Source organism: Salmo trutta, chromosome 7, assembly GCF_901001165.1.
Source record: "Salmo trutta chromosome 7, fSalTru1.1, whole genome shotgun sequence".
NCBI classification, from domain to species: Eukaryota; Metazoa; Chordata; class Actinopteri; order Salmoniformes; family Salmonidae; genus Salmo; species Salmo trutta.
In genome coordinates, this window is record NC_042963.1 from 41,690,928 (window position 1) to 41,707,477 (window position 16,550).

At 40.6% G+C, this 16,550-nt stretch overlaps 1 protein-coding gene across 1 annotated transcript in view; it reads left to right on the top strand.

Moving 5' to 3' along the window:
• Window positions 1–9,684: 9,684 nt before the first annotated feature.
• LOC115197416 (protein O-mannosyl-transferase TMTC2) overlaps window positions 9,685–16,550 on the top strand; it is a 180,374-nt gene continuing 173,508 nt past the window's right edge. The window contains exon 1 of the mRNA XM_029758920.1: window positions 9,685–10,085. Coding sequence (XP_029614780.1) covers window positions 10,003–10,085 — 83 coding nt within the window. The 5' untranslated portion in view covers window positions 9,685–10,002. The remainder of the gene's footprint in view (window positions 10,086–16,550) is intronic.

Genomic DNA, 16,550 nt, shown 5'->3' on the forward strand with positions numbered 1-16,550 from the left:
CTTTGTCAATAAATCATTGAACCTCAATGACATTAAGGGGTTTAAGTCATTCCCTTGTTGCTCTCTACTCTCCTGTGTAATACAGTTGGTAGAGCATGGCGCTTGCAACTCCAGTTAGTGGGTTCGATTCCCACGGTGGACAATTATGAAAAAAAGTATGAAAATGTATGCAATCACTACTGTACGTCGCTCTGGATAAGAGTGTCTGATAAATGACCAAAATGTGCTCCGTATTGAGTTAATAGGGTGTTGCAGGTAACCTAGTGGTTACAGCATTGGACTAGCTCGAATCCCCGAGGTGACAAGGTAAAAATCTGTCATTCTTCCCCTGAACCCACTGTTCCTAGGCCATCATTGAAAATGAGAATTTGTTCTTAACTGACTTGCCTAGTTAAATAAAGGTAAAATGAAAAAATTTAAGAAATAGCAAGTAGAATTGGATACTTTGGTCCCTGCCGAAAAAAGCCTTAGGTTTGAAAGTATCTATCTAACATAATTACTACAAATACTACATATTTAAATGTCCTTGTTTAAACTATACTGCTTTCACTGTCAATGCAGAATACATTGCCTGATCACAGATATTCACTGGCAGATGGGTTACAGGCACATAAAGTTTAATTAATTATTGAAATGTATTACATCATCGTATCTTGCTGTTCAGTGAATGGCCACATTGATACCTTCCTCGCTAGATGGGGGACTCTCTATTCAAAAAGCATTTCATCAATTGCCTTGGGTGCTTGACTTTGTCTGAAAGTGGGATGCAAATATATATTTTTAGACTGTTTCTTCACAGAGGGAATCATATTTATGAACAGAACAGAACTATTTTTCTAGTTCTGCCACAATAAATTATATTAAACTTGAGTACTCCAATTAAAAAATATAAGTTTTTTTTAAAACTCAAGCCCAGATGTTTTTTTTCTTCTTTTTTTCTCTCTTTTATTGATATGCCAACAGTGCTCAACAATGTCTAATGTATCATAACCATTACAGATAACAAATCATAATAGCTAAATTGCCCCATATATATTCAGTCAATAAAAAAACAAGTGACATTTATGATTGATTTATTGAAACCGTACTATTAACTGGTTATATTATATCGTGGAACACAATCTTCAAAAAGACAACAACCTCAGCAGTGGCGCTTGCTTGTAGAAGCCTATGGCTGTGCAATGGCAAAGCCTTGTTTCATTAATGTAGCATAGAAGACCCTCTTATTTCCCGAGCCCTTATCACAGTCAAGACACTCCTATTTTATAGTAAAAAATATTATGTAATGTAACATAATAAAATGGAAAAAAAAATATTTTTCCAAGTAAAAAAAGTTGCAATTGCAAAGTGATGCGCATCTTGCGTCTAGAATAGTTATTTTCAATGAGTGATCATTTGAAATGGGGCTCAATTTGGCGAAATGGTTACAAACCAAAATCTGTCTTCTCTTTGATACATGGTAATGAATTATGGCCACAACATCTGTTTGGTGAGTAAGGCTTAATTATTTGGATGAAAATATGGTGTTTGTCTTTATCAAACAAATGTTTTGCATATTTTCAGTGTGGAATCTGTCTATGTTTAGGTGGGTGATATCCTAACCCTAGGCTAACCAATTCTTAAACGCTACTGACAGTTTGCAAAGTAGCTTAAGCAGAAAATACAGTGCATTCATAAAATATTCACACCCCTTTGCTTTTTCAACATGCATTTTTGTTGTGTTACTGCCTGAATTTTAAATGGATTAAATTGAGATGGTTTGTCACTGGCCTACAAACAACACCCTATAATGTCAAGGTGGAATTATGTATTTCGACATTTTTACAAATGAAATGTCTTGAGTCAATAAGTATTCAACCTCTTTGTCATGGCAAGCCTAAATCAGTTAAGGTGTAAAAATGTTCTTAACAAGTCACATAGTAACTTGCTATTATGTGCTATTATGTGGGTTTTTTTCGCGTTATTTGTAACTTATTTTATACATAATGTTTCCTACATACATTGTACATACCACCTCAATCAGCCTGACTAACCGGTGTCTGTATGTAGCCTCACTACTTCTATAGCCTCGCTACTGTATATAGCCTGTCTTTTTACTGTTGTTTAATTTCTTTACCTACCTATTGTTCACCTAATACCTTTTTTGCGCTATTGGTAGGTAAGCATTTCACTGTAAGGTCTACAGCTGTTGTATTCAGTGCACGTGACGAATAAACTTTGATTTGATAACTTGCATGGGCTCACTCTGTGTGCAATAGTAATGTTTAACATGATTTTTGAATAATCTCTGTACCCCACACATACAGTTATCTGTAAGGTCCTTAAGGCGAGCAGTGAACTTCAAACAGATTCAACAAGCATTTTATTTGTCACATGCGCCGAATACAACAGGTGTAGACCTTACCGTGAAATGCTTGTGTGTGTTTTGTGTGTGTTTGTGTTGGAGTGTCAGTGTCAGTGTCAGTGTAGTACAATATGTGTGAGTATGTGGTTAGAGTTCAGTGAGTGTATATCAAGCCTGTGCAAGAGAGCCAGTGCAAAAAATGATTATAGATAAGAATAAAATAAGGGGGGTCAATGTAAATAGTCCTGGTAGCCATTTGATTAACTGTTCAGCAGTCTTGTGGCTTGGGGGTAAAAGCTGTTAAAGAGCCTTTTGGTCCCAGACTTGGCTCTCTGGTACTGCTTGCCGTGCGGTAGCAGAGAGAACAGTCTATGACTTGGGAGGCTGGAATGTTTGACAATTTTTTTGCCTTCCTCTGACACAGCCTGCTATAGAGGTCCTGGATGGCAGGGCCGTACACACTACCCTCTGTAGCTCCGTGCGGTCAGATGCCGAGTAGTTGCCATACCAAACGGTGATGCAACCAGTCAGGATGCTCTCAATGGTGCAGCTGTATAACTTTTTGAGGATCTGAGTTCCCATTCCAAATCTTTTCAGCCTCCTGAGGCGGGAATAGGTGTTGTCGGGCCCTCTTCATGACTGTGTTGGTGTGCTTGGACCATGATAGGTCCTTAGTGATGTGGACACCAAGGAACTTGAAGCTCTCAACCCGCTCCACTACAGCCCCATCGATGTGAATGGGGTTATGCTCGAACCTCCTTTTCCTGTAGTTCACGATCAGCTTCTTTGTCTTGCTCACATTTGAGGGAGAGTTTGTTGTCCTTGCACCACACTGCCAGGTCTTTGACCTCCTCCCTATAGACTGTCTCATCATTGTCGGTGATGAGGCCTACCAACGTCATGTCGTCGGCAAGCTTAATCGTGGTGTTGGAGTTGTGCGTGGCCACGCAGTTGTGGGTGAACAGAGAGTACAGGATGGGACTAAGCACTCACACCCCTGAGGGGCCCCCGAGTTGATGGTCAGCGTGGCGGATGTGTTGTTGCCTACCCTCACCATGAGGTGTTCAGTCCCAGGTTACTTAGCTTAGAGATGAGCTTGGAGGGCACTATGGTGTAGAATGATGAGCTGTAGTCAATGAACAGCATTCTTACATATGTGTTCCTTTTCTTCAGGTGGGAAAGGGCACTGTGGAGTGCAATAGAAATTGGGTCATCTGTGGATCTGTTGGGCGATATGCGAATTGGAGTAGGTCCAGGGTTTCTGGGATGATGGTGTTGATGTGAGCCATGGCTACAGAACTGAGTGCTACGTTTCGGCAGGTTATCTTGGCGTTCTTGGGCACAGGGATTATGGTGGTCTGCTTGAAACATGTAGGCATTACAGACTGGGTCAGGGAGAGGTTGAGAATGTCAATGAAGACACATGCCAGCTGGTCAGCACATGCTCTGAGTATGCATCCTGGTAATCCATCTGGCCTTGCGAATGTTAACTTGTTTAAAGGTCTTTCTCACATCGGCAACAGAGAGCGTGATCACAGAGTTGTCTGGAACAGCTGGTGCTCTCATGCATGGTTCAGTGTTGCTTGCCTCGAAGCAAGCATAGAAGGCATTTAGCTCGACTGGTAAACTCGCGTCACTGGGCAGCTCGCAGCTCGCACTTCCACATCCGACAAGCCAGCATAGTAGAATTTCATCTTATTCCTGTATTGATGCTTTGCCTGTTTGATGGTTCATCAGAGAGCATAGCACGATTTCTTATAAGAGTCCAGATTAGTGTCCCGCTCCTTGAAAGCGGCAGCTCTAGCCTATAGTTCAGTGCGGATTTTGCCTACAATCGATGGCTTCTGGTTGCGATATGTACATACGGTCACTTTCGGTAGATGGGTAAAAAAGCAGACATTACATTTAATATCCCTTTGAGCATGGTGAAGTTATTAATTGAACTTTGGAAGGTGTATCAATACACCTAGCCACTACAAAGACAAAGGAGTCCTTCCTAACTCAATTGCTGGGGGGAGGAAACCGCTCAAGGATTTCACCATGAGGCCAATGGTGACTTTAAAACAGTTACAGAGTTTAATGGCTGTGATAGGAGAAAACTGAGGATGGATCAACAACATTGCAGTTACTCCACAATACTAACCTAATTGACAGAGTGAAAAGAAGCAAGTTTACACAGAATAAAAAATATTCCAAAAGATGCATCCTGTTTGCAACAAGGCACTAAAGTAATACTGCAAAAAAATGCACTGCAAAGTAACTAATTTTTTGTCCTGAATACAAAGTGTTATGTTTGGGGCAAATCTAATACAACACATTACTGAGTACCACTCTCCATATTTTCAAGCATATTGGTGGCTGCATCATGTTATGGGTATGCTTGTAATCGTTAAGGACTGGGGAGTTTTTCAGGATAAAAATGAAACGGAATAGAGCTAAGCACAGGCCAAATCCTATAGGAAAACCAGGTTCAGTCTGCTTTCCACCAGACACTGGGAGATAAACGCACCTTTCAGCAGGACAATAACCTTAAACATAAGGCCAAATCTTCATTGCTTACCAAGAAGACAGTAAATGTTCCTGAGTGGTTGAGTTGCAGTTTTGACTAAAATCTGTTTGAAAATCTATGGCAAGACTTGAAAATGATTGTCTAGCAATGATCAACAACTAATTTGACAGAGCTTGAAGAATTTTGAAAATATGAATTGGCAAATATTGACTCAGGCGAGTGAATACTTATGTAAATTATTGTATTTAATTTTCACTAAATTAGCTAACATTTCTAAGAACATGTTTTCACTTTGTTGTTATGGGGTATTGTGTATAGATGGGTTATAACAATAATCCATTTAATCCATTTTGAATTTATTCTGTAACACAACAAAATGTGGAATAAGTCCAGGGCTATGACTATTTTCTGATGGCACTGTACACAGGAACGCAATTTTTCCAAAACTGCAGCTCATTGTTGGAACATATGTGTGTTCACTCAAGAAATGTGTGTAGAGGGATCGGTCAGAATGCAGTTGAGTGAGTGAGACATGAAGGGGAAAGGGAATTTAGAGTGAAGAACTGCGTGATGCTTGGTTTGGTTTATTTTTTGTTGTGCCCCGCAAATGCCTGTCAACAAATGCACATGTAGGCAAATGGTACACTAGAGACAAAGCTAATTAATGTTGTCTTCAAGACAAAACATTTAAAAAAGTCAAAGCACATTCCACCAAATAGTTTTACAGTGTTTAAAGAAAAAAATGATTTCTGGTTAACACCCCCCACAGTCGGTCTAAGGCACTGCATCGCAGTGCTAGCTGTGTCACTACAGATCCTGGTTCGATTCCAGGCTGTGTCGCAGCCGGCCGTGAACAGGAGACCCATGAGGCGGCGCACAATTGGCCCAGCATCGTCCGGGTTAGGGGAGGGTTTGGACGGCCTGGATGTCCTTGTCCCATCGCGCTCTAGCGACTCCTGTGGTGGGCCGGGCGCATGCACGCTGACACAGTCGCCAGGTGTACGGTGTTTCCTCCGACACATTGGTGTCGCTGGCTTCCAGGTTAAGTGGGAATTGTGTCAAGAAGCAGTGTGGCTTGGCGGGGTCGTGTTTTGGAGGACACATGGCTCTCGACCTTTGCCTCTCCTGAGTCCGTACGGGAGTTGCAGCAATGGTACAAGACTGTAACTACCAATTGGACACCATGAAACTGGGGAGAAAAAGGGGAAAAAATATATATATAATATGTATATGTATATATATATAAAAATTATACTTTCAAAAAATAAAACACCCCCTACAGTTGATGTCCATGTCCCCGCGGAAATCAAATTATCATAATAAAAAATACCGCATCAAAATCCATCAGTTTAAGCTAGAGATATCCAGGTTTTTTGCATTGGATGCGTCTAAATCAACCACATTCACCTATGTCACACTTTCGCATCTACGGTGAAAGGTGTCAGAGCTAGAGCAGTGTTTGTCAGACCATGAGACATCCCAAAAATAGTTTTTCACACAAAGTCATATGTAGCGTTCAAACGGTTTGGCCTAGAAACTATTACGACCCCTCGATGGATATTTGACTCTTACGAACACGATGGTGTTCTCCGTTTTGCTCTACGACCCTCACAAGCATCTTGGGACTCATCTGAACTCAGTACAGCCCATCTTTCAACTTCTGTCTTCCAACTTCACACTAATATGACCCTTCTGTGCAAAGGTGAGACTCTGTAGGATGCCCACAGGCCTCACAAGACCCGTCTGAATGTCCCCGTTACCATTTGAAAAAGTTATTGGAAGTATATAAGGAGACTGTTCAGTGCCAAAAATAAGGGGTTAAATACATGTAACAAAATATATAATTACCTATAATAATAATAATAATAATAATTCCTTATCTTCCTTAAGATATAGGACAGACACTTCAGAACAAACTTCCTTCAGATAATGTTTTGGTGACTATCTGTTGTTCCATGTAGTGCATCTGTTATTCAATGCATTTGTATGGGCTAATAGCAGTAAGGCCAAATAACATGTTTCATCAAAAAACTATTATATATATTTTTTGATACTTCAAGGGATCTTAAAATTCCAAAATCAAATAGCAAAATATTCCTTGGTATGACCTTCTTAAAACAATTCTATATAGCTTAGTTCTACGCATGCGCTTAGCTAACTAATGACAACATGACATCGCCTTCAAGTGTGATCAGAGATTTCTATTGGAGAAGCAGTTTTAACCTATCTTCATACAAGTGGAGGCTCCTGAGGGGAGGATGGCTCATAATAATGGCTGGAACAGAGCCTATGGAATGGCATCAAACACATGGAAACCATATGATTGATGCATTTGATACCATTCCACCCATTCCGCTCCAGCCATTACCACAAGCTCGTCCTCCCCAATTAAGGTGCCACCAGCCTTCTGTGCTTCATACTGTACTGTCTTTAGTATATTCTTGCGAGCTACTCATTGACAGCCCGTGAGCTACCGGACATTCAGTTTTCTCCAAAGGTTCAATCTTTGGTAGGCTGATGGAAGTCAGTGGCAGAATCTCAAATGCATACTCCTCGCATCCTCTCTCCTTCTCAAAACCCATTGAATGAGAAAGCCAGAGGTCCCTCCCCTCTGAGGCAAGGAGAGAGGACGCAAGCAATTGAGATTCTCCCAGAGGCTGCGACACAGCGAAGCCTAATCAGACATGCCTGTGCTCATCATGGTTCTTACAGGCAAAGTGAAATGACAAAATCTTAAATGATATGTAGGAACACCTTGAGTGCATTGGACATAGAACAACGATACAAATGTAACGGTACAACAAAATAGATGAACAATTTTCTTTTCCAGGGTTCTTTTCCTTTTCAACACCAATGGTACAACTAGTGCTTTCTAACTGCACTAAACCAAAACAGTGGTGTGTGGGAGGGAAGCAAAACTTTCCTGTGGGCAAAAGCATTCATCTTGAGGCGATGGGGGATGCAAAATGCAATCTGTTAATTATTATATCATATATAAAATGAACATATCAATTTTAATGCAGACTAGCTCAAAACATTACTAATCATTGAAAATGGCAAATTACCCGATGGATCATGATACTTTTTTGTAAGAAAGTGGGGGTGCAAAAACATACATTTGCACCTCTATTTTGAAAGTGGAGATGCAGATGCTCTGTTTGCTCCATTGCTCAAGCGCCTAAGTGCAATGTACCATACTGGCCTCTTTGTCTATGGACCACACTATGGAGCACAGAGATTGATTCTGTTTTTAGTTTTTCTCATCTGTTCCCCCTACTTCATCTCACTCTCTCCATATCCAAACACTCAAATGGTTATATTATTCCAATAGTGAATATTGAAAACACTTGCTTTAGTGTAAAACACTTGATACAGTTGGAAGAATGACTGTGCTGCATTGCTTCAAAGTTTGACTCCCTGTTGCTGAGAACAGTCAGTGTTGCTCTTCTTGCTGTGTGAGCCCTCTACTGGATGTTTTCGAAGACCAGTGGAAGCTCTCGTCGTAGTAGCCTGCAATGGCCACACATCAAGAAAAAAGTTAATGATTGCTGTAAAGACACCCCGCCTGCCTTGATTCATACTAAAGGAATGGATCTGTTATAAGTGTGTTATAACCATGTTGTACATTATGGATAGTAATAGGTCATTCAGATATTACACCTACTTCCCCTGGAATTTTTTTTCTTCCCCCCAGGCGGTCATATTATTTCTCTGCCGTAGATTTCTTTAACACAATTTACCTTCAAATGATCACCTGAGGTAGCAGAATAAACTCCACTCCATGGTGAAGGAGGTTTCTGATGTTGGTGGTTGTATTTGATTCATGTTTATTGAAAAAGTATGGGAATAAAGAAAGGCATGCAAATACTGAGGACGAACACAGGTACAAGGTTGGCGTTTCATCATTGACATTTTTTTAAGTATTGATCTTGGGCAAATCGATATAGTTGGAGCTAGATTCCACAAAGCCTGGTCTCTGCTCCACTCCGTTGGTGGAGTATTCTAATCAGAAACTTCCTTCAACATGGAGTGGAGTTTAGTCTGCTTAGAATATTGTTTGTTCTTTTTTTTATTGGACTATCTTTTCTGCCTCAGGTTTATTGCAATTTAAGTGGAGTGTTTTGCCTCTGAAGGCAAGCCTCAATGGAATATTTACTACAGGGTTAACGTGTTGTACCACTTTAGAGAAGACACCTGTCATTTCACATTCTCATTTCTGACATACAATCCTTAGGCTCTAATCAAATGTCTGTTGATTGGTTATTTAAGAGTAATGAACAACAACCATTATGCCATTTCAGATTTTATAATCCAATAATCAACAGACATTTGAAGCCTGAATAACTAATATGTTGTATCCTTGTGGGTCAGTAGTTCTATTCAATTAGTTTAAATTATATTTATATAGAAAAAAATGGTTTCAGCAGAGGGTAGATCAAACCTAGTGTTTGTATGCCTGGCGCAGTGTGGCCCTAACCGAGTACTGTTTATAGCCTACTGCTCGGTTTAAAACCAGATTATGCGACTATGCTGTGTATACAAAGAGCTCCCCAGAGGGTGGAAAAAACACGCGCGACCGGTGTGTGTCTCTGTTCCTTTAAACCAAGAATGGCATATTCACACTCATAATGGACTATATAATCACGGCTAGAATACACATAGAAAGGCTATGGGGATACCAGCGGTTCGCAATCAAGAGGTGTGCCATCACCATGCAGTCTAACCTAATCCTCAAATCATTAGCATCCTTTCTTCTGTTCACTGTTGGGAGGAGGGGCATCGCACATGCGCAGAAGATCCTTTGAACCACACGCGGCTCAATCACGACGTTTATCTAGCGGACCACTCACTATGCATCATAGGAGCAGTCTTCTAGGAAAGGCGTGCAAATGCAGTCACAGAAACCGTAAATGCTGGCCGTTTTGCTCTATTTCGTGTCGGATCAAAACTGCCCTCCTCTAGCTCAAAATGGGTTAGAAGGAGGATGCCTGGATTATCCACTTTCAACACTTTGCGAGGATGGGGAATTGGAATTTCTGTTTTCGTAGAGACATCTTGACAAAGACGGAGAGAGAGAATAGAGATCGGATTTGAGTTCCACTGTTCTCCACTGTTCTTCGTTTTCTTTTCTTGTTTTCGTTTTTGAGAAATGATTGCAGAATTCGTGTGCAGCGCTGTGGCTTTGGTCCTCTATGTCAACACTCTGGGCGCTGATTTCTGCTACGATGACAGGTACATGAATAAATGACAGATGACGCCCGCGTCCGAGGGTATTGCTGTTCTGCCCATATTGTCATACAACACAATGGTTTTGCATAATGGTAGCTTATTGCTTGGCATAGTAAGAAACGTGTTCACATTTCTATACAGCATTTCGCGGTAGCGTAAGGAATGGCGGGCGGAGGGACGGTGACTTCTGTCAGCTCTGTGTTGGCGGCAAGGTCTTAGTAAACAGCAGGCATAGTTTGCCAGTTCAGTGTCACTGCATAAAGTTTGAATCCTGAGACGATGATACGTTATTGAAGGCGAAATTAACCTAACGCTACAAAATGATTATGGGAGTAATTTGATACATTGTATCCCATAATCACCATGTCTATGGCACAGCACTAAAACAAAACCGTTATCATGACCAAGTCTGTTCAAATTACGTGTGAACCAGTCGTATTTGTTAGGTGCTGTTCCGTCCCGTGAAACAGGTGAATCATATTTTACGAATATCATTATTCTAACAGAGAATAATGATTGATGATCCTAAACAAATGAAATAAGCCAACCCTGTTTTAAATAGGCAATATGTCATGTCTTTATTAGGCAGATAAAAACATTGATCAATTCTCAAGTGGTCATGCTCCATTGAAAAGTAACGGTTTTAAAAGTGGAGATGCGTTCAGTTCAGTCTGTTGCCGTCTGGGCTGCACCGTGAAAATGTATTTGCCTCCAGGGAAAGAATATTTCTCCCTGGCCTGAGAATGTATTGTGCCAAACAGATTTAAGTACCTGTAAGGAATGAAGATCTTAACACAAAACCTTAGCACTTTTCTTTTACCGACTACTTACTGCTGTAGACCTACTGCTGGGCGTTTAACCCGCTATGGCCTCAGTTTAATAGCTTGGTTGATTTATTAATTGATTCATTAATAATTTAAATACAATGTTTTAACTTGTAATGCCTGATGTCTAAATGTACACTAGGTTTTTTAAACTAACCTGGTGGTCTATGATAAGTAAGTAATTTAGTGTACTACATAGGAGGCTTATACTGTAGTGTGGATGCCAATGTATTACACTTCAATCATTTGGTCAATAGCCTAACTGCTTATAAAAGGTTTGATACATGCAGAATTAGAGCCATCATTGTTATGTATTTGGACAGCTATGCCCTACAGGAAATTAAGTTATTAGTATAAGTGCTACTGTTTCTATGGATGCATTGAGACCATTAAAATGTAACCCGGGAATGCTGTTCAGTGAGCGTAAATCTACTGCACTCATGCCAAGTGGTGTGTTGATGGTTTTTTTTAAATGTTTTTTTCCCCACATACACCGGATAGGCACACTGAAATGTGTTTTTTTACAGGGTCAGCCATAGTAGTACGGCGCCACTGGAGCGAATTAGGGTTAAGTACCTTGCTCAAGGGCACATCGGCAGATTTTTTACCTTGTCGGCTCGGGTATTTGAACCAGCGGCCAAAGTTTCATTGTAATCTTATAGCCTACATTTTTGTGATGGAGTCATAAAATTATACAGGAGTATACGCCTTTGTACTTTGTGCTCAGGACACACCATCACTCATGTGACAGCAGTTGTGTTCTGTTTTCATAAATCTGCCTGGGAGTGGCTACAATGTGGAGAGGTTAAGGCTACCACTGACTGCTGCAAGATCACTGGGATGTGTCAGTGTACACATTCTACGTTTCAGCCTCCAGGTTGTAGTGTGTGTGTGCTTGCATGTGTGTGTGTGTAGCACGCACCCCCATGTGAATATAATATCCTCAATTTTAAACTAATGGCCATTGTAATAACAGTCTAACTTCTGACAAACCCACTCTTTTACTGTGCTGAAGCCCAAACCATCTCAACTGCTATTTGTTTCTGAGATATCACATACTAACTATCCTATCTGTTTTTAGCGCTGGCGTTTTGTTCAGACTTGTACAGTATGTAATTAGTAGTCATTAGTGAGGTGGTATCCTGAGTTGGTAACATGTGATTTGCCTGGAGAAGAAGCAGATGTGGTATAATGATGGGGAAAAGGGCTTAATGATGGCTGATATCATATGTGTGGATAAGAAGCTTCATCCTTATCAAACCGTGAGCTCACTTTTTGGGGAGAACTGAATTTAAACCATAAACCTAAAACCTGTCTAATAAGGATCTTATCGGATTGGATACCACTCTTTAGAATAATATTTGAGGTAATTTCAATGCAAATCGGTTTGCACCTTCTAACATGACAATCTGTTATCTATACCTTTAGGCTACATGTAGTTGTGCACTAAACAACGGAATTTCTTAAATTATAAATTGCAAGGAATCAAATATGGATATTTTGTCTCAATGTGTAATACATCCTCCTCTCGAAATTCAGAAAGCAATTTTGTACACTAGTTGAGAAACTGCTTTGACTTAAATGATTTAATGATTAAAAGTTGAAATCCAATGTGGCAGTTGTGCATTGAGCATAGCCAGGAGCACCGAGGGTGGCTGACAGTATGCCACATGAGGATTTCCTATCGATCTGCTCTTAGTCTTGTTGCTCAGGAATACATCATTACACTGCTCTTGTTACTTTCAGTTGTATTCTTCAGAAAATAGAGCCTACAAGTGCTCTGCCTGCTTTAATGACTGTAGGGTTTGCTGAGTCAGATCTCTATAGGACAAACCTGATGAAAGGTCACTGGTTTTACTGGCTAATTTAAGTCACCTGCCACATACCAGTTGTTATTAATAGTAACTCGTCATGGTCTAAGTTAACAACACTGTAACTACACGTTTTGTGCAATGTGTTTGCTAGCCGAGCACCAAAGATAACTTTTCAATGGAGGAATGGAGGGGCCTCACAAGGCTTTCTTCTGTCAATGCTTTCACCACCACCACCACAACCAACTCCCTGCACAAACAGCCCAGCCTTGAGGGGTGGACAATTACTCCTTTATGTGATGTCAGAATGACTTGTGGGAGTTCTCCATCTGGGCACGGTCATCATTATCACACAGAGCCTTTACACCTGGATGACAACATAGTGAATCATATGTCATACGTGTTGTTCATATCTCTGTCTATTGCTATAATCCTGAGACCTTTACCACCGATAGGAGTGAATAGGTTTGTGTCAGGAGAAAAATATTGCCCAATTTCATTCTCTGAATTGCTATGAACCTGTCCAGATGCGTTTGATGTATGACACTGCAGAAAAATAAAGGGTCTGCACTCTGCAGGTTTTGTGAACATGGCTAAGGCATTAGCTGGATCATCAGCATTATTGTTGGTGATTTGGATTTATGTTGCAAAAACATCCGTGATTTTGTTTGGTTGGTACTGAACTGAATCAAAGGGAAATGTGGAGGACAGGAGTAGTAAAGCTGTTGTCCTGCGTCAGCCCTGAGGGAGTTGATCAACTTAATGTCTTCTTAGAAAACAGATATAGAGATTTCTATTTTTCAGGACTAGGCCTACACCTAAACGCTCTTTTCTGAAATATTGTTGACAATTTAATGATGAAATGAGAGCGTTGATCTGAAAGTACTATACCCTTATGGTACATAAGAGCTACAGTATCACCATATTGTTTGAGTTACATTGCCTTTCGGGAAAGTATTCAGACCCCGTGACTTGACCCCATGACTTTTTCCACATTTTTTGAACGTTACAGCTTTATTCTAAAATGGATCAAATTTAAAAAATCCTCAATCTACACACAATAGTCTATAATGACAAAGATAAAACAGGTGTTTAGACATTTTTGCAGAAATGCTTTATTTTCATACACTACTGTTCAAAAGTTTGGGGTCACTTAGAATGTCCATGGTTTTGAAAGAAAAGCAATTGTTTTGTCCATTAAAATAACATGAAATTGATCAGAAATACAGTGGAGACATTGTTAATGTTGTAAATGACTATTGTAGCTGGAAACGGCTGATTTTTTAAATGGAATATCTACATAGGCGTACAGAGGCCCATTAACAGCAACCATCAGTCCTGTGTTCCAATGGCACGTTGTGTTAGCTAATCCAAGTGTATCATTTTAAAAGGCTAATTGATCATTAGAAAACCCTTTTGCAATTATGTTAGCAGAGCTGAAAACTGTTGTTCTGATTAAAGAAGCAATAAAACTGGCCTTCTTTAGACTAGGTGAGTATCTGAAGCCTCAACATTTGTGGGTTCGATTACATGCTCAAAATGGCCAGAAACAAAGAATTTTCTTCTGGAACTCGTCAGTCTATTCTTGTTCTGAGATATTAAGACTATTCCATGCGAGAAATTGCCAAAAAACTGAAGATCTTGTACAAAGCTGTGTACTACTCCCATCTCAGAACAGCGCAAACTGGCTCTAACCAGAACAGAAAGAGGAGTGGGAGGCCCCGGTGCACAACTGAGCAAGAGGACAAGTACATTAGAGTGTCTAGTTTGAGAAACAGATGCCTCACAAGTCCTCAACTGGCAGCTTCATTAAATAGTACCCACAAAACACCAGTCTCAACATCAACATTGAAGAGGCGGGATGCTGGCCCAACAAAGTACTGAGTAAAGGGTCTGAATACTTATGTAAATGTGATATTTCTGTTTTTCCTGTTTTTGCTTTGTCATTATGGGGTATTGTGTGCAGATTGATGAGGGGATTTTTTTTTTTAATCAATTTAATAATAAGGCTTTAACGTAATAAAATGTAGAAAAAGTCAAGGGGTCTGAATACTTTCCGAATGCATTGTATCTCTTGTCATGACTAGTATGAAATGCCTTGCTCTTCTTCAACAATGCTGCATGGCACACAACTCTTTCTCAGCTAAAATGTGATCTTGTCAGGATGGTGATTTAAAAATGTGTGAATGACATACGTAGTTTGTTATTGAGGACAGAGCCTTCCTGAGCGTTGCTGTGGCCTGACAGAGAGGGGAGGGGATGCAGTCAAAGCATGTAGCACTGCAGTCAGATAATGTGGTCTGGGACTTGATGGCAAATGTTTCAGGTCATTGACACACAAGGCTTCTTCGGTTGGGGAGAGGCAGTGGAATACCGAAATTCCTAGACTCCGCATTTGGGAATTTACCTGTTTGTGTCTGACTCAGATTTTTTTTTAATGATAAAGTAAGGATATGTGGAATATAATTACAATAATATTTTTTACAGATATAATGCAGTGCTTAGAGGTAGGATGAATAATTTTTTCCCCCAACATGTTGTTACTTAATGTTCAGAATGGATTCATGGTCCATAGTTCCTGCCTGCCTGCCCAGTAATCTGTTATAAATAAACCTTGACATGTACTGCATGTTCCCAGTCTTCCACGTATCGCATTAAGGAGTGGTTGAGTGGCTCAAACTATAATGAATCACTTTGTTTGATGACACGTCTTTAAGTAGCTTTCTGTCAATTAACAACCTCTGCCACTTACAGTGTAGTCAGAGTGCTGTGTGTGTGTGTGTGTTTAAAGTTTTATTGTCACGTGCACAAGTACAGTGAAATGCCTTCCCTGCTTGCTCTTTCCCAGCAATGCAGTAATCAATATCAGTAGTACTATAAAAAAGGTAAAGTAGAACAAGAACACACCAGAAATAAGAACACGAGAAAGTAAGTAAGCTATATACAGGGTCAGTTCCAGGGTCTGTAGCTATATACAGGGTCAGTTCCAGGGTCAGTAAGCTATATACAGGGTCAGTTCCAGGGTCAGTAAGCTATATACAGGGTCAGTTCCAGGGTCAGTAAGCTATATACAGGGTCAGTTCCAGGGTCAGTAAGCTATATACGGGGTCAGTTCTAGGGTCAGTAAGCTATATACAGGGTCAGTTCCAGGGTCAGTAGCTATATACAGGTTCAGTTCCAGGGTCAGTAAGCTATATACGGGGTCAGTTCTAGGGTCAGTAAGCTATATACGGGGTCAGTTCCAGGGTCAGTAGCTATATACGGGGTCAGTTCTAGGGTCAGTAAGCTATATACAGGGTCAGTTCCAGGGTCAGTAAGCTATATACAGGGTCAGTTCCAGGGTCAGTAGCTATATACAGGGTCAGTTTCAGGGTCAGTACCTATATACAGGGTCAGTTCCAGGGTCAGTAGCTATATACAGGGTCAGTTCCAGGGTCAGTAAGCTATATACAGGGTCAGTTCCAGGGTCAGTAGCTATATACAGGGTCAGTTCTAGGGTCAGTAGCTATATACAGGGTCAGTTCAGGGTCAGTAGCTATATACAGGGTCAGTTCCAGGGTCAGTAGCTATATACAGGGTCAGTTCCAGGGTCAGTAGCTATATACAGGGTCAGTTCCAGGGTCAGTAGCTATATACAGGGTCAGTTCTAGGGTCAGTAAGCTATATACGGGGTCAGTTCCAGGGTCAGTAGCTATATACAGGGTCAGTAGCTATATACAGGGTCAGTAGCTATATACAGGGTCAGTTCCAGGGTCAGTAAGCTATATACAGGGTCAGTTCCAGGGTCAGTAAGCTATATACAGGGTCAGTTCTAGGGTCAGTAAGCTATATAC